General features: G+C 47.7%; 1 protein-coding gene across 1 annotated transcript in view; it reads left to right on the forward strand.

The window, feature by feature from the left end:
* Window positions 1-27,637, forward strand: part of ARSG (arylsulfatase G) — an 81,328-nt gene that overhangs the window by 28,479 nt on the left and 25,212 nt on the right. The window contains exons 3-8 of the mRNA XM_063081239.1: window positions 484-531; window positions 3,891-4,002; window positions 6,783-6,920; window positions 14,696-14,892; window positions 15,858-15,938; window positions 25,853-25,961. Coding sequence (XP_062937309.1) covers window positions 484-531; window positions 3,891-4,002; window positions 6,783-6,920; window positions 14,696-14,892; window positions 15,858-15,938; window positions 25,853-25,961 — 685 coding nt within the window. The remainder of the gene's footprint in view (window positions 1-483; window positions 532-3,890; window positions 4,003-6,782; window positions 6,921-14,695; window positions 14,893-15,857; window positions 15,939-25,852; window positions 25,962-27,637) is intronic.

Below are 27,637 nucleotides of genomic sequence, written 5' to 3' on the forward strand. Positions count from 1 at the left end.
GCGCTCTCTCGTGCAGCCTCTGCAGGCAGCTGACGTCAGAGAGGAAGATGATGAAACCAGGCGGAAAACGGGCATTTCTGAGACTGTGGGCGGTGCACCTGTGTCCTGAGCCACCCGGCGCCTTCACAGGACCCAGCACAGGAGCGGGAGGGTGCACTGGCTATGTGGGTGGCTGGGCTGCTGACCCTGCTTGGAGGGGCAGGAGCTCAGCTGCTGGCTTCTCTGGGCTCCTGGTGACGGCCTGTCTTCCCTTTCTCTGTGGGTTTCCTACATGGCTCCTTGCTTGCTTTCTGTCTGTGTCCCTGTGGACACCCTCTTGGCCCCAAAGGGCAAGGCTTGGCTTCCAGGACGCACCCGCAGCCTCTCCGTGCTTGTCCTCAGTACAGGCCAAAGCCCACGGAGAGCTGCGCGTGTGATCAGCTCCTCAGAGGGCCTGGGGTCCCCATGGGGAATTCTCTGAAAATCGCTCTTGTTTTTCTACAGGCAAGTGGCATCTTGGGCACCACGGCTCTTACCACCCCAACTTTCGTGGTAAGAATTCTTTAGGGGATTTGTTAGGTGGGAAATGGAAAATAAAGGTCTCTGTGTAAAAGGACTCTGTTAATATTTAAGCCATCTTGTCCCTGGGGGACATCTTCGCTAAGTGAGGACATCTTTGCTCACAAGGTCACTGGGGTGCATTTGGGATGCCGGGGCTGTCCCCCACCTCAACAGCACCATCCATGGGTGCCTGTCTGTCCTGTGGCTGCCCCACGTGGGCCCATCCATTTTCTTGCTGTCTCCCAGGTCTTCACACCTTGGGGACTTACCCGGCCCCCACGAGGTCCAGACTCAGCTAATCTGGTATGAAGTAAAAATTGCCAGATGGGCTCTCCACAGCAGGGAGCCCAGCCAAGGACCCCAACAGGAGACGCTGCCTCTGGCTTCCTCCTGCAGCCTCTGTCTTCCTCAGACCTCTCCCCTCTGGCCTTGGAGAGGTAGGCCAGGGTCAAGCTGCCAAAACCAATTCTCTGAGAAATCATTTGCTGAATGTCGGATCCTCTGGATGTCCAGTTCACCTAATCAATGGCTTTTCAAATTGTCGTTTGTGCCACTGCCCTTTCCCTGACCTTCTCCATTTCACATGGGAATCCACAGACTTTCTGTGAAAAGCAGTTTACCATCATCTCAACTTCTGTAGCTTCTCCACTGCCCCTGGCCCTATGTATGTGTCCCCATCCTCTCCGGCCATTTTATAAGCAAAGGGCGGTCTTTTCCTTCAATGCGGTCCTCTATTTTGCAGACTTCTCCCCTGCCCTGCCCCGATATCTTTCTCCGTGGAAAGGGCTGCATTGCTCTGTCCTAGACCCGGCGGGAGGCATGCATCTGAAGGATTTTGCACTTGGGATGACTTTCGGAGGCTTGGCCTGGAGCCAGCCTTCAGCAGGGCCCCCCAGCTAGCAGCCCCATTAGCTGACATCCCATCAGTTCCCACATCGTCTCTGGTGCTCATCTCTCCCGTCCTCCTCCCTTGGCTTCACTTCTTAGTGGGCTGCCGTGACATCTTCCATGCTTTTTTAAAAAATGGCAGATTCCATGCTTTTTAAAAAAATGGCAGATGGGGGGAGTGAAGACCTGGCTAACAGGTCCCCCCACTGACTAAACGCGACTCCAGAACTTCCTTTTCCTCCCTGGTCTTCAGTTTTCTCACTTGGCAATGAGGGGTTGGACTAGGTCAGGGTGTTGACACCTTGGGTGCATACTCCTGCAGTCCTGTGCTGGGGGGTATTGAGACTAGTCCTGCTCAGCAGGAAGTGGTGCCATGATGGATTTGTGGTGTCTGCCATGGCAATAAGAAGCGGGAAGAGAGAGCACCTCCTGCATGTGAGGATTTGCTGTTCTTGGACCAGACAGTCCCCAAAAGCCTTCTGGCTTGAACATTCTGAGCCTTCCTGATTCCATCTCCAAGTTCATTGCTATTCCATCCTGCCTCTGTGCCCTCTCTGTGGTGCACTGCCCTGGCTCCCCATCGGCCTCCTGGCTTTCCCTCCAAACCCACCCTAGATCATTCCAAACACAGTCACCTATTCCTTCTATGCATCCAGACTTCTCCTGCTGTCCTCTCCAAGTTCATTGCTATTCCATCCTGCCTCTGTGCCCTCTCTGTGGTGCACTGCCCTGGCTCCCCATCGGCCTCCTGGCTTCCCCTCCAAACCCACCCTAGATCGTTCCAAACACAGTCACCCATTCCTTCTATGCATCCAGACTTCTCCTGCTGTCCTCGGTTCTTTCTCTGATCAGGGATCCAGTCAACGCAAGACCTCTCCCTAACTCTGGCGTCTGAGGATACCTATGCTCTAGCCCAGGGGTTGACAAACTACGGCCAAATCCAGCATGCCACCTGCTCTAGTAAATTTTTATTAGAAAACAGCCATATACATTTACGTACTTATTATCTCTGGGTGTTTTTGAGCTACAGTGGCAGAGTTGTTTAAGTAGCCTCAACAGAGACCACATGGCCTGCAAAACCTGAAATATTTACTGTCTGATCCTTTACAGGAAAGTTTGCTGCATCCTGACACCAAATGCAGTAATGTCTCAGGGCGATGTCATTTACCTATGATGAAGTACCGAAAACTATTTGTACAGACCAGGGTAACATGGAGACATCACTTTTTTTTTCAGTACAACCAATATTTACGAGCCGTTTTATATACACCACATATTGGGTTGACAAAGAGTTAATGTCCTACCTCCAGGAGTGTATCACTGATAGGAAAGACCTGTGTCACCATGACCGTAGGAAGTCCACGGGCTGTACGAGGAATTTGAATAGAACGGAGGGGAGGGCAGGGCAGGGCAGGTGGGATGCAGTGAGGAGTAAGGAAGTTCTATAGGAAACTTCCCACTAGAACTGGGCTGGACAGTACTGATGCAATTGCACCTGGGAGAGACACAGAGAAGGGAGCTCCAGGCAAGCGGGTGGCGGGGACTGAAGGTAACTTGGTTAACTTCGGCAATGTGCTCATAAGAGGGCCAGAGGCATAGGGAACGGCAGGACATACTCTCCCTGTCGACGGGGCCTAGAGTTTGAGGGTGCTGATAAGTAGCAATTCTTTAGGAGATTTGAGTTCTATCTACCTCTAGGGAAATAAAGCTTAAGCAGTTACCCAGTAATTGGGGAAGGTTTGCTTTTCTGGAGAATTTGTACACGCCAGTTTCATGTGTAATTATATCCTTGGGATAAAAGCTTGGGTTGGAGAAGAGGTAGGATGGGAGAGGATCTCAGAAAAAAAAATTCAGCACACGGGATTCAGATGTCAATGCTCACATCCTTCCTTCCCTCACCCCCAGTCCACCACGCCAAGCCCTAATCCTTCCGAGTCCCAGCTGTTTCTTTCAAGAAGCGTTTTGAGGTTCCTGCCCCGACCCTGTCCCGCACCTTTCGTCTGGGAGTGACTTCTTCCTCTGATCTCTCTTGTTGGCTCAGCTCTCCAGCTCTTATCGCTTGATCTATGTATCATATTTTCCCTGGCAAGTCTCTTGAGGGCAGAATTTATTCTTTCATCACTGAAAGCGTCATGAATGTGGTACGTTTTCACCAAATGCTTAATGAATGTGTCCTTACTGCACTGGGATGTTAGGTGTTCAGGAATTCTCACCACTTCTTCCCAGTCTGAGTTAACTCTAATCACAGAATGTTTTGCAAATCTAGTCTTACGGCCAGAACCCAGCAAAGTGGTTTTCTTTGCATACTACAAAGGGATATTAATCAAATCCTCTTTTAATTACATATTCCATAGCCCCACAATGTTAAATCATGGGAAATTAGGTTTTCGTCGTGGGTGTAAGAAGGTAGGCGGGGGCATCGGCAGCCAACTGGGGGTGCTCACGAGTCGCTCCTGTTTCAGGTTTTGATTACTACTTCGGAATCCCATATAGCCATGATATGGGCTGTACGGACACCCCGGGCTACAACCACCCTCCTTGTCCTGCATGTCCGCAGGGTGATGGACCATCAAGGTAATGCTATCCAGTACATTTGCTATGGGCTCCAGAACATTGTGAAGTCCTAAGGGTTCCGTCCATCAGGAGTAACTGAAAGATGCAGACAGGGGACACTGACGAGAACAAAAGACTGAGTGTTCATTCAGTGCAAATGTAAATGCATTATTTGTACAGAGTGCAGGGAAACTTTCAGTAAAGATGAAGTCTGCAAATTCTTCTACTGGAATTTTCTGGGTTTCTTGGCTTGTTTAGCTCAGCTGGGGACAGCCTTGTGCTGCCAAGATCTCACACAGGTGGAGGTAGGACATTACCTCCTTCTCTGCCTGCTGGCTTTGCCCCAGCCCAGATGCTGGACATAAGGAGGGACAGAGAGAGAGAGAAAGTGCACAGGGCTCCTTTTGAGCTTCTTTTCCTCCGGACAAGTGAGCCAGCATTCTGACGTTAGAATGCTGTGCAGACACTAAACAGGATGTTTTTAAAACATATTCCACGAAGTGGGAAAATGCTCATGATATAACAGTAAGTGAGAAAAGCAGGAAACAAGTCATCAACAGCCTGATCTTAACTACGTCTGTATCCCTATCTTTGTAGCCCCATCGAGAGACTCAAATGAGATATGCCGAAATGTTTTCAAGGGCTCACGCTGGTTGTGGGACGAAGGGTTTTCATTTTCCTTTTTCTCATTGTATTTCCCACATATTCTGCAATGAGCTCGTATTGCATTTATGATCAGAAAAATGGTAGACCTTACTCAGGTAATAAAGCCGCTCAAACCATATGCTCCACTTGCTTAGACCAAGGGCACTAGTTATTTCTAGGGCCACAGGTGTGGGAGCCTTGTGGGGAGGAGTGAGTCTTGGTTGGCTCATTAATTAATAGCACAATAGTTATTGAGACGTTGTTACATTCTAGGCCACTCCCTAAACTTATCTGTCATCCACATGACCACTGTGTGAGGCAGAATACCAGATTTTACAGTTAAGAAAGCAGACCTTGCCCAGGTCGTACTGGATCTGGTCAGAGGCAGGAATGGAGATTCCAGTCTGGATCTCTCTTAGTCCGGAACCCATGTCTTCCATATCCTTGTACTCAAAGTGAGGTCGATGAACCAGCATTGTGGATATCCCTTGGGACTTTGTTAGAAATGTAGAAATTCAGACCGTACCCTGAAGTCTGCATTTTAGCATGCCCAGGTGATTTGTGTGCACTTTACAGTGTGAGAAGGGAGGCTAAAGAAGCTGCCCTCCTTACCAGTGGCAGCTTGGTGGCTCACACCTGTAATCACATGTAGCCATATCAAGGTGTGACATATGTCAGCTGGCCTCTTTTTAATCCACGTTAAAATCATACTGAAAAAAAGAACCCATGTTAAATCACACAGAAAAAAGAAAAGGGTTGGCTTGGGGAAAAAAATGATGGTGGACTTGCAATGAGATAATAAAAAGCAGAAAAATTCAGCACAAGTATGGGATTAGTGTTACGATGCCCAGCATGGTGAGAGCTCTTTTTCTCTTTTTTAAAAATTGTGGTTCCTTTGAATGTCATGATGTGTACTAAAAAAAAAAAAATTTTTTTTTTAAATTTTAGAAATCCAAAAAAATTTTTAGAAATAATAAAAAAAAAATTGTGGTTCTTGGCAATTATCTGCCCACTCTTACCTTATCTCCTAAGCTGCTATCATGGGGTGTGTGTGCACGTTGGTGTGACGGGGAGTGGCGGTTTCTTCACAGGTCCTTCCTGCTCTGTTAGGCCAGTTTATCTGCTGGAGAGGCCCCCTTTTACCCCCTTCTCTCTCCTTTGCTCTCAGCTTCTTTCCTGGTTCTCTGTGTAACCAGGGCAGGGAGCTTGAGATTTTACTGAAATCCTAGTGTGCTGAGCAGTGTGCAAAGCACTAACCATTTGTTATCTCCTTTCATCCCCCAGTACCTCTGTAAGGTGGGGCACAGGCAGCCCCATGCTACAGATAAGGAAACTCCAGCTCCGAGAGTTTAGGTAACTTGCCCGAGAACATGATCAGAGTAATTGCCCGCATTGATGGGGCAGCCATGTGTAGATTCATTTCAGTCTGTAAGACCAAGGGCCGAGTGTGTTCTTCCAGGAGATGTTATTGGTTCGACTCGCATTTTTTTCCAATCACTAAAGTTTCTCCCAATTCTCCATACGTGGTTTAAAATTAAAATTGTCCCAAGCCATCTATATATTATGTCCTATTGTCAGACTTTGTGTCACACACAGTCCCCCATCGTTGACTTTGGAAAATGTCAAGTGCAGCCCGTCATGCGCAGAGGTCATCGTTTAGGTTGGACAGGGGAGAAAACTAGCAACAGGGCTACTGATTGGCTATGGGACTCTGTTTGAAATCATTTAACCTGGAGGCTGCCTGGATAGCTCACTCGTTTAGAGCATCATGCTGATAACACCAAGATCAAGGGTTCGGATCCCCATACCGGCCAGCCACTCAAAGAAAAAAAAAATTGATAATTTAGCCTGTTTAGACCTCAGTTTCTCTCCCTGGAAATGGGAGTAATAATGCTCCTAGCTCACACGAGTCTTTGAGAGCTTTACGGAATGGTTTGCTTGTCCAAGAGCATACACGTCTATTTAAAGGGACTGGATGAAAGTATTATATATTGGTTTTACTCTTGGAGGAAATGGCAGACTGGTGAAATCATCTGGGTCAGGTTGCTGTTGAGTGTTTTGTATTCATGTGCATTGCTGCATTAAAGCATTTTGTTCTACTCCATGACTCCTTAGGCCGTGGAAATGAATACTCTACCTCTGTGGTTTCCACACAGGAACTCCGAGAGAGACTGTTACACTGACGTGGCCCTTCCTCTCTATGAAAACCTCAACATCGTGGAGCAGCCCGTGAACCTGAGCAGCCTTGCACAGAAGTATGCTGAGAAAGCAACCCAGTTCATCCAGCATGCGAGGTAAGCAGCCTCCTGCTCCCAGTGCCGGCCCCTGCTCCCACCCACCCCACACACAATGCCCCTGGCCTTTGCAACCTTAAGGCCGTGCAGTTTTGTTGCTCAACAAAGGTGGAGTTATGTATGTCTCCTGTAAATACGACTGGAAAACAGTCCCCCAGGAATCTCTAGTTCTGGGTTAGAGGTTCGTCAGGTTTGCACCCAGGATTTCTGGGGCTTACCCATGTCCTGCTTTGATTATGCACCACTGTGTTATCACTTTGTCGTCTCCTACTAGGGTATAAGCTGCTTGAGGGTAGGGTCTGTCCACTGTATTCCAGGCACTCAAGGCATTTGTTGAATTTGTTAATTGGCAGCTTGTGTTAGTTTCTTATCGCTGCTGTAATAAACGACCACCAATTTGGTGGCTAAAACAACAGTAATTTGTTCTCCTACAAATCTGGAGGCCAGATGTCCACAGTGAGGCTTATGGGGCTAAAATCAAGGTGCTAGCAGGGCTGTTTCCTTCTGGAATCTCCAGAGAAGAATGGTTCTGTGCCTCTTCAATTTCTGGTGGCTGCTGGCTGCTGACATTCCTTGGTTTATGGCCACATCATTCTAACCTCTGTTTCTGTTTTTCCCTTGCCATTTCCTCTTCTGTAGTCAAATCTCGCTCTGTCTTCCTCTTATAAGGACACTTGTGATTGCATTCAGAGTCCACCAGGAGAATCTAAGATAATCTCTCTATCTCAAGATCCTTAACCTAATCGCATCTGCGAAGTCCCTTTTGCCCTATCAGGTAACATTCATAGATTCCAGGGATTAGGTCCTAGGTTATCTTTAGGAGCCATTATTCAGTCTACCATACAGAGGTTACAAATTCCAGCATCTAGGGGGCCAAAAAAGGTCACCTTAAAGAGGAAAGCAGGCTGAGTATAAGGCGTTAGGGAGTGGTGGGCCTGAGATGCACTTGTAAGCAGCTGAAATTTCTAAGTAGAAACTCTGGGAGCTACCAAGCTCCAGCTGCTTGTTGCTTCTTTGTGGGCATGTGAGCCTGGAATATCAGATCTCTCCATTTTACAAGAGAGACAGGATACCTGGCTCTTATATGTAAAATCTCCCGATCTTTAAATGTTAGAAACTACTAATTAAAAATAATTCAAAATAATCAGAAGCAAAACAAAACCTTATCACAGTTTACCTCAAACAAACCACATATGTGTGAGGGCTGTTGGTTTGCAATCTCTGTCGGATCAGGGTGAAGAGCAGACTTTGTGAAACAGTGGACAGCTCCCAACTTGTGCACACACATGTTGGGTGCACACACGCAGACGTGCACATGCACACACGTTCCTCCCTCTCTCTCCAGGACTTGTCCTGACCCTTCATAACTGCCCTTGCGCTGCTCTCTAATGACCCCATGTGTGTTCGTCTTATTTCCCCCAAGATTGTAAACTGCTCAAGGGCAATGGAGTAGTTTCCAGCAGATCCTTTGGTATTTTCCACAGCCTTAGCTTAAGCGGGCAAGAAAAAGTGTGCTGCACGGCTGTCTCCTGGTGCAGAGTTAAAAGTGGATTATAGACTCCACTGTGATCAACGATCACATTGGCTCCTTGAATGTGCACCCCACAGCGGGGAGGGCAGAAGCAGCAGTGTAGGAGATCCAGTTGCCATGTTTTCTTGATAAAATCAAGTTAAGGCCTTAATCTCAAGAGCAGCCTCTGAGGGCATCAGAAATTGCATTTTAACAGTTTGTCGGGATTTTTGGGAAACGCTGCCCTTCCTTCATGGATTGCTGATGTAAAAAGCATAAAGCCCCTTCTCCCATCTGGAGGGTTGACCATCTCCCAGCTCCCTGGAGCTTTGAGAGCGTTTCAGGCCCCTGTGCTTCCTGGCAGGTGGATGCTTCGTGGCTGGGGGGACAGTCCGCTCCAGCTTTCACAGTGCCTCAAACCACACAGCATCCTGAGGGGGAGGGATGGCAGCTGGCTGGGGACAAGAGATGGTTTAATGCCTGCTCTTAAGTAGGCGTGGCACCTAGACCACCACCTGTTTATTGGTCAGAAGACAAATCAACTAACCATTTCCTTATCATACAAAGAAAGTAAAGAGTTTGCTAATTTATTAGTTAGTTCTTAAGTGAAAAGTCACACGAGTCCTGTTAGTTCTTAACATTACAGAAGAAAATCCTCAGCTGATTTCTTTTGAATTGCATGTGCCAATTCACTCATGATTTTCTGAGCACCAGCAGAAAATGCCCCCAGATCTGTGTTCTTTCTTTCTCTGTGATCCCCCGCCTCCACCTGGAGCCCCTCCCGCCACTTGGACCTGTTTGTCAAGACTACCACATGTCCCCAGAGTGCAGCTGCCTGCTCTTCCTTGGCAAGGGGGCCTACCCTAGGACGTCTTTGAAAGTTTTTACTTGGGTCTTTACTTGAAGTTTAGACCATTAATCGAGCAGCAGTGCTGAAAACTAATCCTTCATTTGTTTTTTGTCAGCAGCAGGCAAAGCTCTGAACAGGAAAAAAAGGAGAGGGCAGATGGCAGGGCTCCTGGGTCGCAGAACGAGCCCATCCTCGGCTCCTTCCAGGGTCTGTGACTGTGCAGTGAACCTCAGTAGGGGACACAGGGTTTGATAAGGATGTGTGTGTAGGGCATATGGATGAGCAGTGGCTTAGGATATCTGAAATCAGAGCCGTCTGGGAAATGCAGCAGATGGTCACTATTCCAGGATGTTATGAACGGTATGTTTATTCTACCCCCCACCCCCAGATTCATACATTGAAACCCTGACCCCTGATAGGATGGTATTAGGAGGTGGGGTCTTTGGGAAGTGATTAGGTTTAGATGAGGCTATGAGGGTGGGGCTGTCATGATGGGATTAGGGTCCTTAGAAGAAGGGAAAGAGACCAGAGCTCGCTGGCTCTCAGCCATGTGAGGACACAGTGAGCAGGCGGATGTCTGCAAGTCGGTCATCGGGCCCTCAGCAGACCATGGACTTCCAGCCTCCAGACCTGGGAGAAATAAATGTTTGCTGTTTAAGCCACCCCACGCGTGATGTGTTTGTTATAGCAGCCCGAGCTGACTCAGGCTCAGGGTGTTCATCATTCAGAACTAGGTCCAGAGATGCACAGATGAAAAACAAGCCCCGCCTTCATGGGCTGGAGCTGAGGACCTGCAACCTTCTCTCTTTGACTTGACCTCTCCCCCTGCCCCCCATTGCTGTCCCCGTCTTGTCTAAGAGCTTTAGTGCTGCGCCTCCCCATTGTCCCTCTACTCAGCTCCCCCTAACGCTCACCAACCTGCAACCCACAGGAGGGATCCAGGCTCAGCCTGAAGACCATTCTCCCCATGCCCTTCTTCTCTCTCCTGTTTGAATGCAGGGATGGATAACGCGTGAGTGAGTGAATGAACTAATGAACAGCCACGTGGTCACCTCGAACGCCTCCCCCTGCAGTGACTTTCCTCTTCTGTTCTCTCTGCCACGTGTGGCCCCCATGCATGGCCCCCCTGTAGCCTCTTGTTCTTCAGGTCTCTTGTCTCAGGCCTCTCCCCCTGCACCTCCTCATCCCAAACCCGGTTTGATCCCCCTGTTATATCCTTCCACAGCACCCCGTGTTTCTCTTCCATCACTCCTATTACATTTGTAAATAATCATCTCATTAGTTTTTCCATTGGCTTTTTTCTCTTTTCTGTTCCCAATTAGATGTTAAGCTCCAAGAGGGTGAAAATCGTATCTATCGTGCTCACTGCTCCAGCCCCAGTGCCTGGGGTTTTAGTTAAAGCTCAATAAATATTCACTGAATGAATGAATAAATGAGTGAGTCACACTACCCAGCCCCAAAGATGTGCCAGTGTTAGGGAGGCAAACGTGAACTAGACGTGTCCTTGCCTTTGAGAACCTCCCAGGCTACAAGCAAACATGTAAAAACCTGGCTTTCAAGCAAGCTGCTTGTATCGTAGCGATACTGTAAGGGATTGGGGAGGGGACCTGCCAGGGGTGGGCGGCAGGAGGAGGAAGCCAACCATGACCTGAGAGCAGAGGACGAGTGTCTCCAGTGTCCAGAGTTGGTGGCTTTTGAGCTGGATCTTGAGAATTGATTAAGTGATTTTAGGCAAGATACCCAGGAGCGTATTTTGAGAGAGAAGGAGGTAAGACTGGAAGAGACCCAGATCAGGGAGGTCACAGATGCCAGGCTGAGGAGTTGGGACTGACCCGCAGGCTGCAATGAGCCCCAGTAGGTGTCTAAGTAGGGAACTCTCAGATCAAGTCTGGGTTGAGGACGTTGTCGTCATGCCAAAGCCTAGAGGGAGATGGCAAAATGTGGGGGCATGGGACAGTTGCAGCAGTCCATTCCAGAGAGACCCCTTGTCCATTCAACCCCAGGGGGCCACCGTCGTAGAGGTGAGAGGGTCAGACGCTGAGGAGAGCCAACAAGTACCCAATCCTCTTGCTGGAGGGCAGCCCTTTTTCCATCTCCAGGCCTGTCTGTCCCCAGCCAGGCATCAGCTGGGGACGCTCCTTGAGAGTTTGGGTGCCCCTCGCCTGCTGTTTTCCCTTGTGGACCAGGTGATTTTCTAGGACCTGGCTGTTCCCGAGTCTTAATCTTCGGATCATCTCCACGCCTTGCCGCACCCTCTTTCTCCTGGAACGTCCCCTCCAGCATCTTTCTTGTTTTTAAATTCTCTGCTCGCAGCTCCACTTGGTTGCCATGCAAATAATTTGTGTTCCCTTTAGAATTCTCTGAAAACAGAGACAAGCAGACAGAAAAAAAAATTACCCTAAATTACACCACACCCCAGAGATAACCTGTTTTAATAGATCTGAATATATTATTTCAGCCTCATTCTATGCTGGGTGCAAAAACATAATCATATTTTCCCCCAGTTCTACTAAAGTATAGTTGAAGTAAACATATTTTTTAGACCAAAATGGAATCACACTATCTTATAATCTGCTTTTTTAAAAAAGCACTAGGTCTACCCCACTCTATTTCCATTCAGCAGAGGTGCGTAATGAAGAGGTGTCTCAGGGGACAGATGCCCCAGGGAACCAGCCTGGGTGGGCTCTGCATGATGTCATCTTTGCAAATGCTAGCCTGGCATCAGGATGCAGGAAAAGAGGTAGATCCTTGGGTACCGTTTATCCTTACTACTGCTGGCATGCATTAGTCATAATTATTAATAAAAAGCTGCCATTGGTTAAATATTTACTATGGGCCTTTAAACATCACAACAACCTTGTTGGGAAGGTATGATTGTCCCCACTTTTGAAGGACAGAGATCGTGTTAATTGCCCAGGTTTACACAGCCACGAAATAAAAAACCCTTGGATTTGGATGCAGATCTCCGAAGCCCATGTTCTGCGTCAGTCCCTGTTTCGCATTCTGGCATGTCTCTTTAGCCTCTGGCCCGGGGTGCTAATCGGACTTTGATAATATATGGGAATTTGGAGGAGGAGGATGGGAGATGAGACAAAGGTGGGCAATGATACCACCCCTCACCCATGCTTAGTGGTGAGCTGGTACATGTTTAAACCGGCTCTGGGAGAAAGCGGCCCTGATCTGTAGCATGTGCCAATTTCTGTGGTGTAAATACTCTCAAGCGACCAAGATGTCAGTGAACGTGGAGTTGAGAAGAGAAGGGCAGTGGCCTACCCTTAGATGGTATTTCTACCACACAGATACAATAGACGTAAATAACCTCAAGAGAACAGATAATAGTAAAATGTAGGAATCAGAAGTGTTACATTGTGGGAATGTATTACCCTTGTTTTCAATATAATTGATTTAATTATTATAAGTTTATATAATTTAATTTTTAGTGATAGGCATGTTTAACAACTGGCTCATAAAGTTCCTGAGATTTAAGCCAGCTCCCGTGCACCACTGCAATATGATAGCCACCAGCAAATTAGAAAAAGGCAGCCCCTCTGGGTGGGCACTGGCCTCTGCAGGATGCTCAGCCAGGGGACTGTGAGCTGGACATAAGCTCCCACTCACCCCTTCAGCAGGACACCCTCACACAGGACACAACCTACACAACTGGACACGATCGGCCTTGGGAGAGTGGGCGATAGACGCTCTGAATCAGTGCATCCAGCAGAACTCTCTGCAACGATGTTCTCTATCTGTGCTGTCCAAGATGGACTAGATCCCTGTGGCTACTGAGCATTTGAAATGTGCTAGGGCAACGGAGACATTGAATTTATGTCTATGTGTGTGTGTATTTTATTGTGTGTGTCTATGCATTACATATCAGAACATTTACCATCTTAACCATTGTCCGTGCACAGTTCTAAGTATATTCACGTTGTTCTGCAGCCATCACCACCACACATCGCTAGAACTTTTTCATCTTTCCTAAGTGAAACTCAGTAACCGCTAATCCCCCATGTTCTTTTCCGCCCAGTTCCCGGCCACCCACCACTCTATCTTCCATCTCTGAATTTAACTACTCTACGTACCTCATACAAATGGAATCATACAGTATTTGTCCTTTGGTGACTGGCTTAGCATAATGTCCTCAAGCTTCACCCATGTTGTAGCATGTGAGGCACTGAAATTTTAATTTTATTTAGTTTTCCGTAATTTAAATTTAAATAGTCACACGTGACTTGTGGCTACTGCACTGGCTCTAGAAATGTGGCAGAGAAACTGTTGACTAAAATGGGGAAGGCAGTGGCCGCTGTCTCCAGACTTGTGTCCTGGTTGGATGCCTGCCAAAGAGAGCTGACTGTGAGCACAGTCCCTGCAAGTGGCATGCAGGGGGCTCTGAAGGGCACAGTCTGATGCACAGCTCTGGCTGTGGGGTGGTGTAAACCAGGGCGAGCTAAGGAAAGGCCTGGGGCCAATTTGAAAATTGAATCTCTGGGTGAACTGGTGTAAAAAGGGCCACGCTTCTCTCACACTCTCTGGATGTACTTGACTGAGCTCTCCCACCTCACTTACTCTGTGTCCTCTGAAAGAACCCCCCAGTGGGTGTGGCTTGTGGGCGAGGGGCCTCCATGAAGGTCCCTGCTGCTGTGGAAGGGACAAGGTTGTGGTTCTGTGGTTGCCACTGCCTGGGAATGGGGGTGGGGACAGACAGGGAACTCTGAGTGGTAACAGGCCACAGGGCCTTTGCTTGGAGGCCACCCCGGCTCCCTTCAAGCCATTTATTCTGCACCTTCCAGGGGAATCAGGATTAGTGTAGAGGCAGCCAGGTGCCTGGGCCTATGACAGAGCCTTGATCTAGAGGTTCTCTGGCAGTCATGTATGTCCTTGGAATTCTCTGTGGTCACCTTGACCATCCGTCATCTCTTAGAAAGGCATGAGGCTGGGAATGGACACGATAGTCTGGATACAGCAAAACAGTAGACAGAATTTAAAGTCATGTCTGCCTTGGACTTCAGAGTGCAGTAGTTAACAGCAAGGGCTTTGCTCTCAGCCAGATCTGGGTTTAGATCCAGATGCTGTTACTTACTAATTGCACAAGACCTTTAATCCCCTAAGCTTCTGATTCTTCATCTGAAAAAAGGGAACGTGGGGGTTATTATGAGGACGAATGCAGACAATGTGAGTCTCATGTAATAAGCTCTCAGTAAATGTTAAGGGGCAGTAACTATTATTACAATGATTCTCATTTTTAATTGGCTAACCAGATGATTTCCACATTTCCTTGGAAGGTTGTAGATAAATGTGTCCTCCCTGAGCCCATAGGGAAGAAGTGTTTCTGGGGATTTTCTGGGAGGATCAGAGAAGCACTGGACAAGCCAGGAGCACCTTCTGCAGAATGACCTTTTGCTTCTCCCATTTCAGTGCCAGCGGAAGACCCTTTCTGCTCTATGTGGGCCTGGCACACATGCACGTGCCCTTATCTGTGACCCAGCTATCAGCAGACCCACAGGGCCCAAGGCCTTACAATGCAGGTCTCCGGGAGATGGACAGTCTGGTGGGCCAGATTAAAGACAAAGTTGACCACACAGCAAAAGAAAGCACATTCCTCTGGTTTACAGGTAAAGTGGTAAAAACCAGCCAGCTTGACTGTGATCTAATGGATAACCCTGCGCACACCCCCCGAAGGGCAGAGTCTGATCAAGTGATCTTCTTTAACAAGGTAGAGGGCTACTTTGAACTTGGAGACCCAGTAGTGTTTGTTGGCTTGAATGCTGAGCACCTGTCTATTTGGTCCTCCAAGGCTGAGCCCCTGGAAATGTGTGTGCAGACAGAGCAGACACCTTGCTGGTCCCTTGTGTATTGTTAGGGCTATCAGGGCATTGCTCTTAATTGCCAATGAATGACTTTGAGATTGTGAACTTTTGTAGTCCTCGGGCAGTTCTAAGATTCCTTCTTCACCATCCTTCCTGGTCCCAAAGACTACAGTTGCCATCAGTCACCAGATCACATCTTTTGGCTGAGAGGTCTTAGAGGGGCTGACCTATGACCCCTTTAAAAGGCCCACTCATGCCTGTGTCTGGAGTGAAGGCAGTGGTTAAAAGCACTGCTTTTGTATCAAGTAGAGACCTGAGTTTGAATCTGTACTCCACCATTGCAAGAGTTACTTTAATCTTTAAGCCTCCATTTCGTCATCTGCCAAACTGAGCTAATAATAGAATCTACTCCATTGCATGTTGGAGGATTATAAGATGATGTATGTGAGGCATTATGTGCTGGGCTGGTGCTGATGACAATGGTAATAGGATTGCTAAAACTATATAAAAAAGCAAAGGGATATATAAAGCAGGAGGCTCAATATGGGGCTAGCTTGGGACAGGGAAAGCCCACCTTTCTCTGAAAGCGCAAGAGAGACAGACCACACATCAAGGGTAGTTCTTCAAGGGTGGGGATCATGTGTGTTTTTACAAGTCCTTCTTCTGTCCAGACCCCTGCTGTGCACATGGATAGGGGGCCAAAGAGGGAGAGTTGGTGAAAGTGTCTACCCAGCCTATTGACCATTATGTGTTGGATTTTTGGTTTCTAGGAGACAACGGCCCATGGACTCAGAAGTGCGAGCTGGCGGGCAGTGTGGGTCCCTTCACTGGATCGTGGCAAGTTCATCAAGGTAGAGGGCTCGGCTGGGGTTGGTGGATCCTACGGCGGGTGCTCAGTCCAGGCTAGGGTGTGGGATTCTGCCTCTGGGAGGGCCAACTTATATCTGGGCATCGTTGTGAAGCAGGGACACAATTGCTCACCAGCCACCAGCTCCCAGAGAAAAAGAAACAAGTTGGAATAGAGAGAAAGTGTCTTTCCAGCCTGGACCAACCCTTTCTCCCTTTTTCTCCCAGGACGTCCCCAGAAACCAGCCCTCTCCCCGACAAGCCAGTCCACGAACCTTCCAGCAAATATGCTTCACCTTTACCTTCATCCTGCTGCCCTTGCTATGTCTCCTTCTTTCTTTTTTTTAGTTCTCCTTCCACCATCCAACCATTAATTTACTTTATTCCTTCAAGAAATATTTAGTGCACAACTATACAAGGTTTTTATATACATTGTCTCTGAACCTTACAGTGGTGAAAAAGAGGTAGTAATAGCTCCATTTAAAGATGAAGAAAAAGAGAAGCACAGAGAGGTTAAGTAACTTGCCCAAGGTCACACAGCTTGTGAGGATGAGCCAGGCACACCACTGAAGTTAAAGTCGATGTGCTCCCCAGTGCACCATACTGCCTCTCACAGCTGCCTCGCTCTCTCTTCAAGCATCCTTCTCCTCTGGCTCAGCTCCCGTCTGCTGTGGGAAAACTTCCCCAGAAGGACCTGGATTTCACTTTCTGAGAGAGCAGCCATGCTGGGGACCATGTGGCATATGGACTGAAAGCTGGAAAAATATGTGTGCCTTTTGATGCATCAGTCCCTCCTGTAAGAATTGATCTTAAGGAGATAATTAGCCAAGTGCACAGGGATGTATAGAAAAGGATGCTCATTGCAGTAGGTGTTTTTAATAGTTGGGCATAACCTAAGTGTCCAGAAAGAGGGGAGTGCTTGAAGAAATTATGATCCATCCATTTAAAGGAATACCAAAAAAAAATCACTAAAATGATGCATATTTGTTGACCCGGAAACTTTCACATTAAATAGTTTTCAATGAACAAAGCAAATTACAGAACAATATGTAAAGTATCATTTTATTATTATAAAGATAAGCGTATGCTCAGAAATATCTTGAAAAATGTAACGAAAGGTACAAAAGATTAGCAATAGTTACCACTGGGCAGGGGAAGGAGGGTTAAGTGTGATTTTTCCCACCAGAAACTGGTATTATTTGTATCACAAAAAATTAAAAATTTTAGAAGGTGCTTATATCTAAGAGGTTCAGAGATGGGCCTGGCAGGATCATTCCTGTTGAGGAACGTCTGCGGCAGAATTTTAAATCTCAGGACTGCTTTTCCCTGTTGTCCAGCTTGCTCCTGAGCTATGGCCTCCAGCTGTCTCCAGGTCAGAAGATACACTCTCCCTTTTGTGTTAGTCTGGCTGGATATTTGTAGTTCCCTAGAAACTGAAACATTCATGCACCTTGTGTCTGGTGGCAAGAAGGAAATGCTGATCATTCATTTTTATTTTTCAGCGTTAACTTGGCATCCCTTGGATTAGATCCCTTGAGAACTTTACAAGTGAGTGGCTGACCAACTGTGGCCATGCCTGGTGTCTGGAAATTAGTCAAGACAATTGAGTACCACCTCCCCCTACCCTGCTCAGTGACCAGACTGTTTTATCTCTTGGGGTATTGGTGTTTCTCCCTGTTGATCTCTTTGGTTCCCTCCAGTTCAAGAATACTGTGATTTAATTCTGATTCCTGGAAAGAGATGGGTCAGTAGAAGATGCGAGAGAGGACTGGAGGTGGATGGAGATGTGTCTGATGTCGACAAGCAACAATAGCCTAGAGAAATTGCACTATTGTTATACAATTGTTGCATTGGCTAATTATATTTCCTCCTCTCTGTATCTGGGACACCCTTGGGCCAGCCTGCCATCTTCAGTGCTCGGATAGAAAGCCAGGAATCAGAACCCTCAAGGGAAACAGGCCAGAAGGGTGGAGACCTGGGACTCGGGGGTAAGAATCGTAAGTTTCTAGGAGCTCTCAGTCCCCTAAGGAGATGACCTGCTGATCTCCTGAGAGCTGCCTTCTCTGTCTCTCTCCCATTATGGGGCAGTCTTGAAACAGTGAGTCAGGTTGGGACTGGGGCACAGTTCTCCAAGGAAGGAGGACCTTGTCTTATGTGAAATGCATTTGCTAGCTGGGTAGCTTCCATCTGTCCTTTTCTTCCTTCCTCTTACAAGTATTTGTTGAGCACCCACTCTTTCCTTTTCCTCTTATTTGTTGAGCCCCTACTGTGTGCCAGGAGCTGTGCTTAGTGCTGGGGATACAGAGACCAACAAAGCCCCTGACCTTGAGGAATGACAGTCTAGAATAGGCTTTCTCAGACTTTCATGTACAGACAGTCCCCTGGGGATCCTGCTAAAATGCAGGAGGCCCAGGAGGCCTGGGAAGGTGATGGAGGTTTTGCATTTCTAAGACTCTCCAAGGGGATGCTGATATAGCTGATCCAGCGACCACACTTTGAGAACCACCAATCTAGAACATCCCTGTCTAGCCCTTAGAATCATCCTAGTCGAGAAGTTTCAGCTGTAGACCAGTGGTTATCAAAGTGTGGTCCCTGAGCCAGCATTGTGAGCACTACCTGAGAACTTGTTAGCAATGCAAATCTAGGGCGTCACCCCAGACCTAGTGAATCAGAAACGCTGGGGATGAGTCCCAGCAATCTGTTTTAACAAGTCCTTCAGGTGATGCTGATGCAGGTTAAAATTTGCTACACAGTCTGTTACACTTAGCTATTTAAATTAAATTAATTAAAATTAAAATTAAATTCCTTGGTCACGCTCTCTACACTTCAATGTGGCTAGTGACTACCGTATTAGACACTGCAAATAGGCTTCCCTGAGGTGGTCTGGGTTTTGAAGAGGGCAGGAGGCAACCGGGGATTTGTAGAGAAGGCGGTTCTGGGAGAGGCAGCTGTCTGAGCAGGGGTGGGAAGTTCACTGCAGAGGAGGAGCTGATCGCTGGAGCTGCCCAGGTGTCTGTTTCTGGAGCTGTGGTCATCAGGTAGGAGAGAGAGAGAGACAGGACCAGTTTTCTTCCAGGCAAATAATTCTGGCTTTAATTTGGAAGGATTTTAAGAATGAAAATGACATTATTCGATTTTTAAAATTGAGGTGAAATTCACATCACATAAAATTAACCGTTTTAAGTTGCACAGTTTAGCGGCATTTAGCACATTCGCAATGGTGTGCAACCACCATGTCTCTGCAGTTCCAAATTATTTTCATCACCCCAAAGAAAGCCCCACACCCTTCGGACAGTTGCTCCCATTTCCCACTGCCCCCCCCCATCACCCCGCACATCGTTCAATTTTGAAAGGTCCCTCTAACATCAGTGGCGTGGCAAATAGGGAGAGGGGCAAGTCCTAGACTCACTTCTCCTGAGCCAAAAATTATAAATGAGAGAAGCCAGTGACAAAATCTCCATGAATGTCCCTACAGTCAAAGAATGCCAGAGTCGGAAGAGATCTCAGCGATCTTCATTCCAACCCCTTGTTGACCAAAAGAGGAAACTGAGGCTAAGCAGGTTGGAGGGTCAGCCAGCGCTCGGGGGGCTGCGTGGTCTGACCACAGCTGGCTCATTGCTCAGCCCCATGATGGCTGTTCCTCAGACCTGGGCTATACCCCACTGACTGCTCAGCCGTCTGGAAAATCCTGTTTTGCTTTTTTGAACCTCATAGTTGTCAAGGAAAATGACTGTAGCCCCCCGTGACAGTCTTAATCTTTTGAAATCTGTGGGAGGCAGAGTGGAGAGATGGGAAGAGCTAATGGCTTTGGAGACCCACGCTGGGCTTGAATCTCGGCTCAGCTACTCAGTCAATGTAGGAAGCTGTTTCCTCTTCTGTCATGGGGGGTGCTGGGCCCAGCTCCGTGGACTGTTGGGGGAATCAACAGGGATATTGCCAGGAGGCACCCCGCCTTGAGCTTGGCCTCTGCTAATAACCCCAATAAAACCCAGTTTCTTCATTCCTAGCCGAAACAACCTGAGTGTAGCCCACCAAGAGGAGAGTTGGAAGGGGATCGGAAAATGCCCTGAGAGAGATTCTCCTACTAAAGTACCGGGCAACTTAAATAATATTTGGATAACTTTTAAAGGGCTCTGGGCCTCTGTCTTGGCAAACTTTGCCCTGAAGCAAGATTTCAGTCATCTCAAGATAACACTCTTTTGGGGGCAAAGCTTTTGCACAAACATCGTGGCTTGATATGGCATCTGTAGGGGACAACACTGGAATTTGCACTAGTGCCGGGGCTGGATGCCATCCTCATCTTTTCTCCAGGAGAGTCTAAAAGCAAACTTTGCCTGAGAGGCTATTGCCTGGGTAAACACTTCCCCTTCCTCGTTCTCTAAACCAGCTTCCCGCCAACCTATTCCACAGCCTCCTTCCTCTTCTCTGCCTGGAACACTGCTGGGGACTCTGGGAAGCCCAGCACGGTCCTGTGTGCAGCTGGGTAGGGGCCAGCCCTGCAGATCAAGGGGGCTGGGGGCCCTCTGGACCACCGGCTCTTCCTCACCCAGGTTCCTCGTCAGTGGTATGTCTGCACATCCTGCTGTAAGGGGACCAGTCTCGAGAGCAGATGAGAGAGAGAAGATGGTCAATGTTTTTGCAACAGAGCAGGACAAACAGTACCCGGAGCCCTCCTTCTTTCTTCCCGAAGCCAGCCTGCGACGTCAGGCCACGTGCTGTTCCCCTGTTCCCGGGGCCCCCAGGCCCCCTCCTTGTCTTCCCCTTCCTTTCCTGGCCAAGCTGCCCAGCTCAGCTGATGGGATGAGGCAGCGTCTCCTGGAGTCATCTTTTTGCCCCATGCAGTGCTGGAGCAAGGATGCTCCACTTGGCTCGGCTTGGGCCCTGCAGGGGTGAGGAGGGACAGAACGGGGGTGGGCAGGGAGGGGCAGAGCAGAGCGGCCCTGTCTTCTCTCAAAGAAAAAGGGCATGAGCCGCGTGCCCACAGCCAGGCTCCTGGCAGCCGCCCTCCCTTCTCCCCTCCAGACCTATTTCCTACCCAGGACAGAACTGACACCTTGTTTTTCCCCTAACTGACTGCTTCTCTGTCTGGAAAATCTTTTCGTGTTTTATTTGAAGTGCAGAACTGTTCCTTCCTCTCCCTGGGTGATGAGGAAACATTCTGTTGAATTTGGCATCCTCGCTTCTAGGAGACCTTGGTTGTTTGTAATTTGATGCTATCAGGTTGTTACATAACCTTTCCCACTGGGAAGCGGTCTCTGCATCCCCAGCTTTCTGTCCAGTTTGGGGTAGGGGGTGGGGCGGGGAAAGGTCAGAGATGCTGCAGGGTCAGAGAGGAGGGACAAGGGACACTGGCTGTTGGCCCCAATTGGGGGCAGGGCCTGTTGGCGGGGACCCAGGGGAAGTCAGATTGTGTCTCCTTCCACTGGTCACCGGACTTGATGGAATGTCCCCATCACCATACTCAGGGTTATCCTAGGCCAGCCAAGTCCTGGGTCCGAACGGAGGCCTGGCTGCCCTGGTTTCTAGAAAACTAGCAAGCTTCAGGCATCCTTGGCAAGGGTACATGTTTATATTTAGAAATGAAGCCTGCTTCTTTAGAAGGTCATAGAATGTGCACTCCTTAGAACAGGAATTATTTTCCCCAGGTCACAAACGTGATTGCCTTTGCAGGCCAGGCAGGTAATATAAAGGGACAAAAGTTCATTTTTGTCAGTTGTGGGCAGTGTTAGGGATTCAATAAACCAGAGAGAGGGCCCTCTCTAATGACATTCAAAATTAGTTTCAAACCAATACTAGGTATGCCACACCAAACTGTCAGAGGGCTGAATTCAGTGTGTCAACCACCAGGTTGTGACCTCTGCTATTTTCTATCCATAGGTAACCTGGGTTTTTTGTTTTGTTTTGGGCTTGCACTTGTGGGGCTCTTTCATGGTAGGTACTATGCAAAAGTACCTTGCTTAGAACTTCATATGCATTGTCGTATGGAACTGTTCCCACAGCCCCATGAGATAAGCACAATTCCCTCCCTGCATGGCTGAGTTGACAGACACCCAGGGTGGTTAGGAGTTCTGCCCAAGGCCACGTGGCTAGAAGGGGCAGCACTGGAGTTGAAATTTGCATCTGCCTGGCTCCAAAGGTACCTCCTAATCACTCTGCCAATAAATACTTCCCCAACTCTGGTCCTCAGACCACTGGCATCAGAAGCACCTAGAATCACAGCCCCACCCCAAACATTCAATTAGAATGTCTTGGGCTAGGATCCAAGAATCCAAATTTAAAATAAATTCCGTCCTGGTGATTCTACTGTATGGAGAAGTTTGCGAACCTCCTCATTAGCTACGCTGCCTTTGTGACTCAGTGAAACATGGCAGGTGGGTCCTTTCCGAGAAAGGCCGCTGTCCCTGAGCGTGGGCAGTGGTGAAGACTCCCTGGCCTGCCCCTGTCTCGATGCATCATGAAATGCCACTTCACTTCCTCAGCCAGGGAAGAACGAGTAAGCAAATTCATGAATCATGGTTCTGTTTGTGTTTTGGTTGCTGAGGCTAAATATTTATTGCTTTAAGTAAGAAGTTCTTCTTTAATTACAGTCATAACTAACCACAAGTGCATTGAAATGCATTCTCACGGCCATAAGACATGCATTTCTCAAGAGAAAGCCAAATGCAGCTCACACTTTTAATGCGCCAGTACCTGCCGGATCAAAGAATTAAGTCTTATCTACACTAACGAATAGGTTTTGAAATTGAAAAGTGCATCGAAGTTTAATTTGTGGACTTCCCTGTTGTTCTTACTTAATGTAACGTAGAGGGTCACATTTATGATGCTGTGGCTTAAAGGTGTAAAGGCAGTAGAAAGCCTGTGATTAAAAAGCACATATGCTACATTTAGTTTTGAAATGTATGCGTCTGGCTCCCCATCTTGCCTTTCCCCAGGAATGGGTGCTCTCCACATTAAATTACCAGGAAAGTTCTAGAAGATATTGAAGTCTAGGCCCCAGCCCAGGCTGATTAAATCACAATCTTTGGGAAAGGAGCCTTGACATGGACATTTTTAAAAAACTCCTCCAGTGATTGTTCTAATATGCATTTGGGGAAGGAAACTGCTGCCCTAGAAGGTTTAGTGGGTGAAGGTGCTAGCTGTATAGTTAGACCTGGATTCAAATCCTGGCTCTACCATTTGCTGGCTGTGTGGCCTCGGGCAAATTACTCAACCTCTCTGAGCTTTAGTTTTCTCATCTGAAAAATGGGGATAATAGCGACTAGCTCAAAATATTGTCATAAGGATACAATGAGATAATGTAGGAAAGCACATAGGGCTGTGCTCAGGAGCACTTCACTTAGTACTTAGTAAGGGCTCAGTAATAGGAGATATGATTATTATTACTGTTATTATTACGTTTAACTTGGAATGAGTTTCTATTAGTAGGAGCAGGTATCACGGAAGAGGACTGGGAAGTGAGAGGTAGCTATTCTGAAGTTCAGCCTTTGCTGGTGCAGATAAACCACAACAAACACTGTTTGATCCAGGCACATGCATCTGATAATTACATTCCACAACCCTGGGGACCTACGGAGAACTGAGTTGGATCTCTCTAAGTTTTGTCCACTCCTCGCAGTGCCATGAGAAACCTGCACTTGAAGCAGGATGATATCCATGTTGAGGGTGATATATGTGTTTTTTTAATACTTTCTTACCTCCACTCTGGACTCTTTTAAGATAAATTTCCTTGAGTACAAGGTCTGTGGGCCTGTGATCATTTGCGGGGCTGGAATATATGTGTGTTTTTCTGCTAAAGCCAGAATCCAAGGTGCAGTCAGCATGAGCTGACCGGTCTTGACAACAAGAAAGAGACTGCCTCTTAAGTGTCCACACTACAGGCTTGTCTCAGCCCATCTTTTCTCTTTCTCTTAATCTTTGCAAGTGGATTGTCCATTTTGTTGACATATGCATGTTTTCTATCTGGCTGAATTCCTCCTAACCCCTCCAGCTTTCAGCTCTTTGCTGAAATAAGACAAACACGTGGACATATTTTTCTCTGAAAAATGTATTAGGAAAGCCAGTCACCTATAAAAGAGCAACATGAAAGGTCGAGGCAAGCGAGCAGAATCTCCAGGGGTGAAGACCAATTAGAAAATTAATTTGAGGCCGGTTTCCCCTTCTGGAAACATCCTGGAGCCAGAGACCAAATCCTGTATGCTGACCGTGTTGCCCATTGCCTACCACAGTGCAGAAATAGCTCTTGCTTTCTGCTTGACTGTCAGAACTAAAGGCTAATTTCTTGGAACTAAAGCTTTAACCTTTCCTAGCATCTGGCCTCAAAGGTTAAGCAAGTCCGTTTGAATGTTGTGCACCATGAGCGTGCAAATAAACAAGCTCCATATTTTCACCCACCCATACCCCAAGCTTCCACGCAAATGCCCCTCGGGGCGGTGGAATTTCCATACTGGGATATGTGCAATTGCGGATGCTTCCTCCCCGCTCCTTGGCCTTAAGCTGAAGCATAAGTCATGCATTCCTGAGCTGCGTGGAAATGTGTTTTATGCTTGTTGAAGGTCTGGATTCTCTGCTCCATGTGCGTGAGTAATCGGAGTGGTCGCTATATGTATTTATGGGAGATATGGCTCTGGATGGGAAGAGTGTATTTGAGAAATGTTGGGCTAGATCAAAGAGCTTCTCACTTAACCTGCAGAGATTCCAATCGGTTTCTTGAGCCCCACACCCTTAAACATAAACAGTCCATAGGACGTGAGTTGTTTTGTGTTTTGTTTCTTGCTTCAACACTTGGGGGGACTCCAAAGCTGTTTATGAGAAAGTCCCAAGAATGCTGAGCATTTCCGGTGTGGTGTGCTGGGCCAGGGACATCAAAGGTCCTGTTGGCGGCAGCGTGAGCACAGAGCGACAGAAACCTTCATCTTGTCCCCCTGCCCCCCACCCCCGATTGCTTTTATTATTCACACCAGCCAAACATGGGGAAGTTGCATGTCCACAGTATGTGTGAGCCACATTCAGCGTGTGCCTTGGAAGGGCTTTTTACACGCTAACTATGTGGAATCCTGGCCTCTGGCTCAACCAGGATGAGGGTGGGGTATGTGTGGGAGTGGTGGGGAGGGTCATGGTTAATTCAACGCAACGTGTATTCAGGATGTTTCCATAAAACATGACCTCATCTCTTCCAGCCCGCTGGCCGTCATTCTACTGGTGGTCACTTTTGACTTAGTGGTTACAAAAATAATTCCTTTAATTACCAAAGTGGAAATTCATAGATTGCACGTAGATGGTTTTCACCACCCCACAGAGGCAAAAGGTTGGAGCTATTATTGACACTGTCTCCACAACATCAGAACAAGAAACATCATTAATTCAAAGAAAAACAAAGAAAAGCAAAGTAAAACAATAAAATTCATGACAGATTGGTTGTTGGGCATTGGGCAGATTAAGCAACTGGGGAAGTTTCTGCCTTTTTTCATCCTAAACAGTCACATTATGATCTGCAGGAAGACAAATTCATGTATTCAACAAAGATTTGTTAAGCATCTACTATGCTATGTCTTGCGTGCACAAGACTGATGAAGTCTCATAGTGTGAGACACAGGATAAGCCCATATACAAGATCACTTAAAGTGGTGACAGTGTCATAAAGGAGATAAAATGACAGGATTTAATAGAATGAGGGAAGCAAATGTTTACATATGCTAAGTCCAGTAAAATAAAAGCAAGTATTGAAAAATATTAGTTAGTTCATGTAAAATAGCTGGTTACCAAAAACAAAACAAACAAACAAACAAAAAAAAAGTCACTCCTTTGCTGGGATCACTGGAAACTCTTGGAGAGGGACTGTTCTCCCAGATCCTCATTCTTAGCTAAAAGAAGTCTTGAGTGATCACTGTTAATGAACCAACTGCCTCCCCTCCTCTCACAGGGGGAAGTCCAGCCAAGCAGACCACCTGGGAAGGAGGGCACCGGGTCCCAGCACTGGCTTACTGGCCTGGCAGAGTCCCAGTCAATGTCACCAGCACTGCCTTGCTAAGGTATGAGACCCAAACTACCTTGAGATTTTGGAGTTTAGAGCAAGAAAAGTCATGGACTCTTGGGTGTCCCAAGACCTCAGGAAGCTCATTTGCCACCTGTCTTTGCCAGATGTCCCCAGATACTTCCAAAACTCTGATTGTAGCAGCGTGGATCTGCCTGTAGGCAACTCCATGTGTGAGTTAATGCAGTAGTGCAGTGGGACTCAAGCCGTCCTCTGGGCTAATGCCTGAGTGAAGAGGGATGGTGTCAGCTCCACATCCTTCAGTGTTGAGTCCTGGCTCTGTCTGCTGAACAGAAGGCAGCAGTATCATTTCCTCCTTGCCCTGGGACAAACTGACAGGGGGAAGAGGGGCAGGAAGGGAATAGATAATTTTAGCCCAAATTATTCCATCCCTGGGGGTAGGGCAGGTGTCTTAGGTGTGGCTGTGAGAAGCCAGCATGTCACTGGCAATCACATGTTCCAAGAAAGGAGTCCAGATGTCCACTTGCCCTGGAGAGGGGTGGAGAAGGAAGGTGGCCCCACCAGGCCAGAAGTGAAAGAATGTCCTATCTCCGGCAATTAAGTTTCTGCGAGGAGCACTTCCTTTGTTAGAAGGACCACTGTACATGTGATATCTCACCGTCACTCTTATCTCCATACTAGGGCACATCCAGGAGGTCACCTCGTTGGCAAAGAACTTGGCTGTGGTGTGTCAGTCTGAAAGCAATGCCATCACAGCTATGGAACCATGGCTTATAATGGGGACTTCTTGCTAATTCAGACAGGGACTTCTTGTCTGTGGTTCTGCCCTGTGTTTACTCACAAGGGGAACCCTCTACACAGAAGCCAGTGCTTGATCATGTGCTCAGAGATTTGATCTGGTTGAAGACGAATTTCCTAGTTTCAGAAGTTCCTCACCATTAGCCTACTGGGTTCTGGCATCAAAAGCACAGCCGAGAAGAGGCAGCAAGCATCATCGGCACCCTCTGGTGTCCCCAGACCCCATGGGGAAGAAGGGGAGAGACTCAAGCCCCGGGGACAGAAAGGCTAAACAACTGATGGCCAAGCAGGGGGTGGGCAGGCAGCACCCCGGGTCAGCCCTGTACGGTCAGGAGGGGGTAGCGTGCTGTCAGCGGGTGCCAGCAGGTGTGACAACAACAGCGAAGCCTGGAATCTGTGATGTCAGGCTGGCCAGGACCAGGGCCAGACGGGCTGCTTTTTATAGGGCTGACTTGGTACAGTCAGAGTGCTCATCGGGAGGGGCCAAGCGTTCACAGGCAGGGCTGCACATGCACGAACAAGTCAGCCGTCTGTCAAGTGTCATCACCGAACACCGAGCAGTCGCTTCTCACTGGAGAACGGTGTTTGCACCAACAGTCAGCGACTGCCCCATGATAAAATGGCATCATCTCGTGGATAATTGAGGGCCCCTGGAATCTTACCAGGATAATACTAATACATCATATCAGCCCCTCTTAGGATATTTTTTGGTGTTAAATTAGTCCAGATTGCGGCCAGGCAGTTTTACCTCCATAGATTCACCCTCTTGCTATTTCCCCATGTGACTCTGTATGAAACAAATTGGGGTGGGGCTTTCTTACTGCCTGGACAGGCCACCATGTATCTGGGACCCTTTCCTGTGACTCCCTCGTGATCAGCTTCAGGAGAGTGATGTTATGACCTGACTTCAAGAAA

Source organism: Cynocephalus volans, chromosome 16 (assembly GCF_027409185.1).
Source record: "Cynocephalus volans isolate mCynVol1 chromosome 16, mCynVol1.pri, whole genome shotgun sequence".
Taxonomy (NCBI): domain Eukaryota; kingdom Metazoa; phylum Chordata; class Mammalia; order Dermoptera; family Cynocephalidae; genus Cynocephalus; species Cynocephalus volans.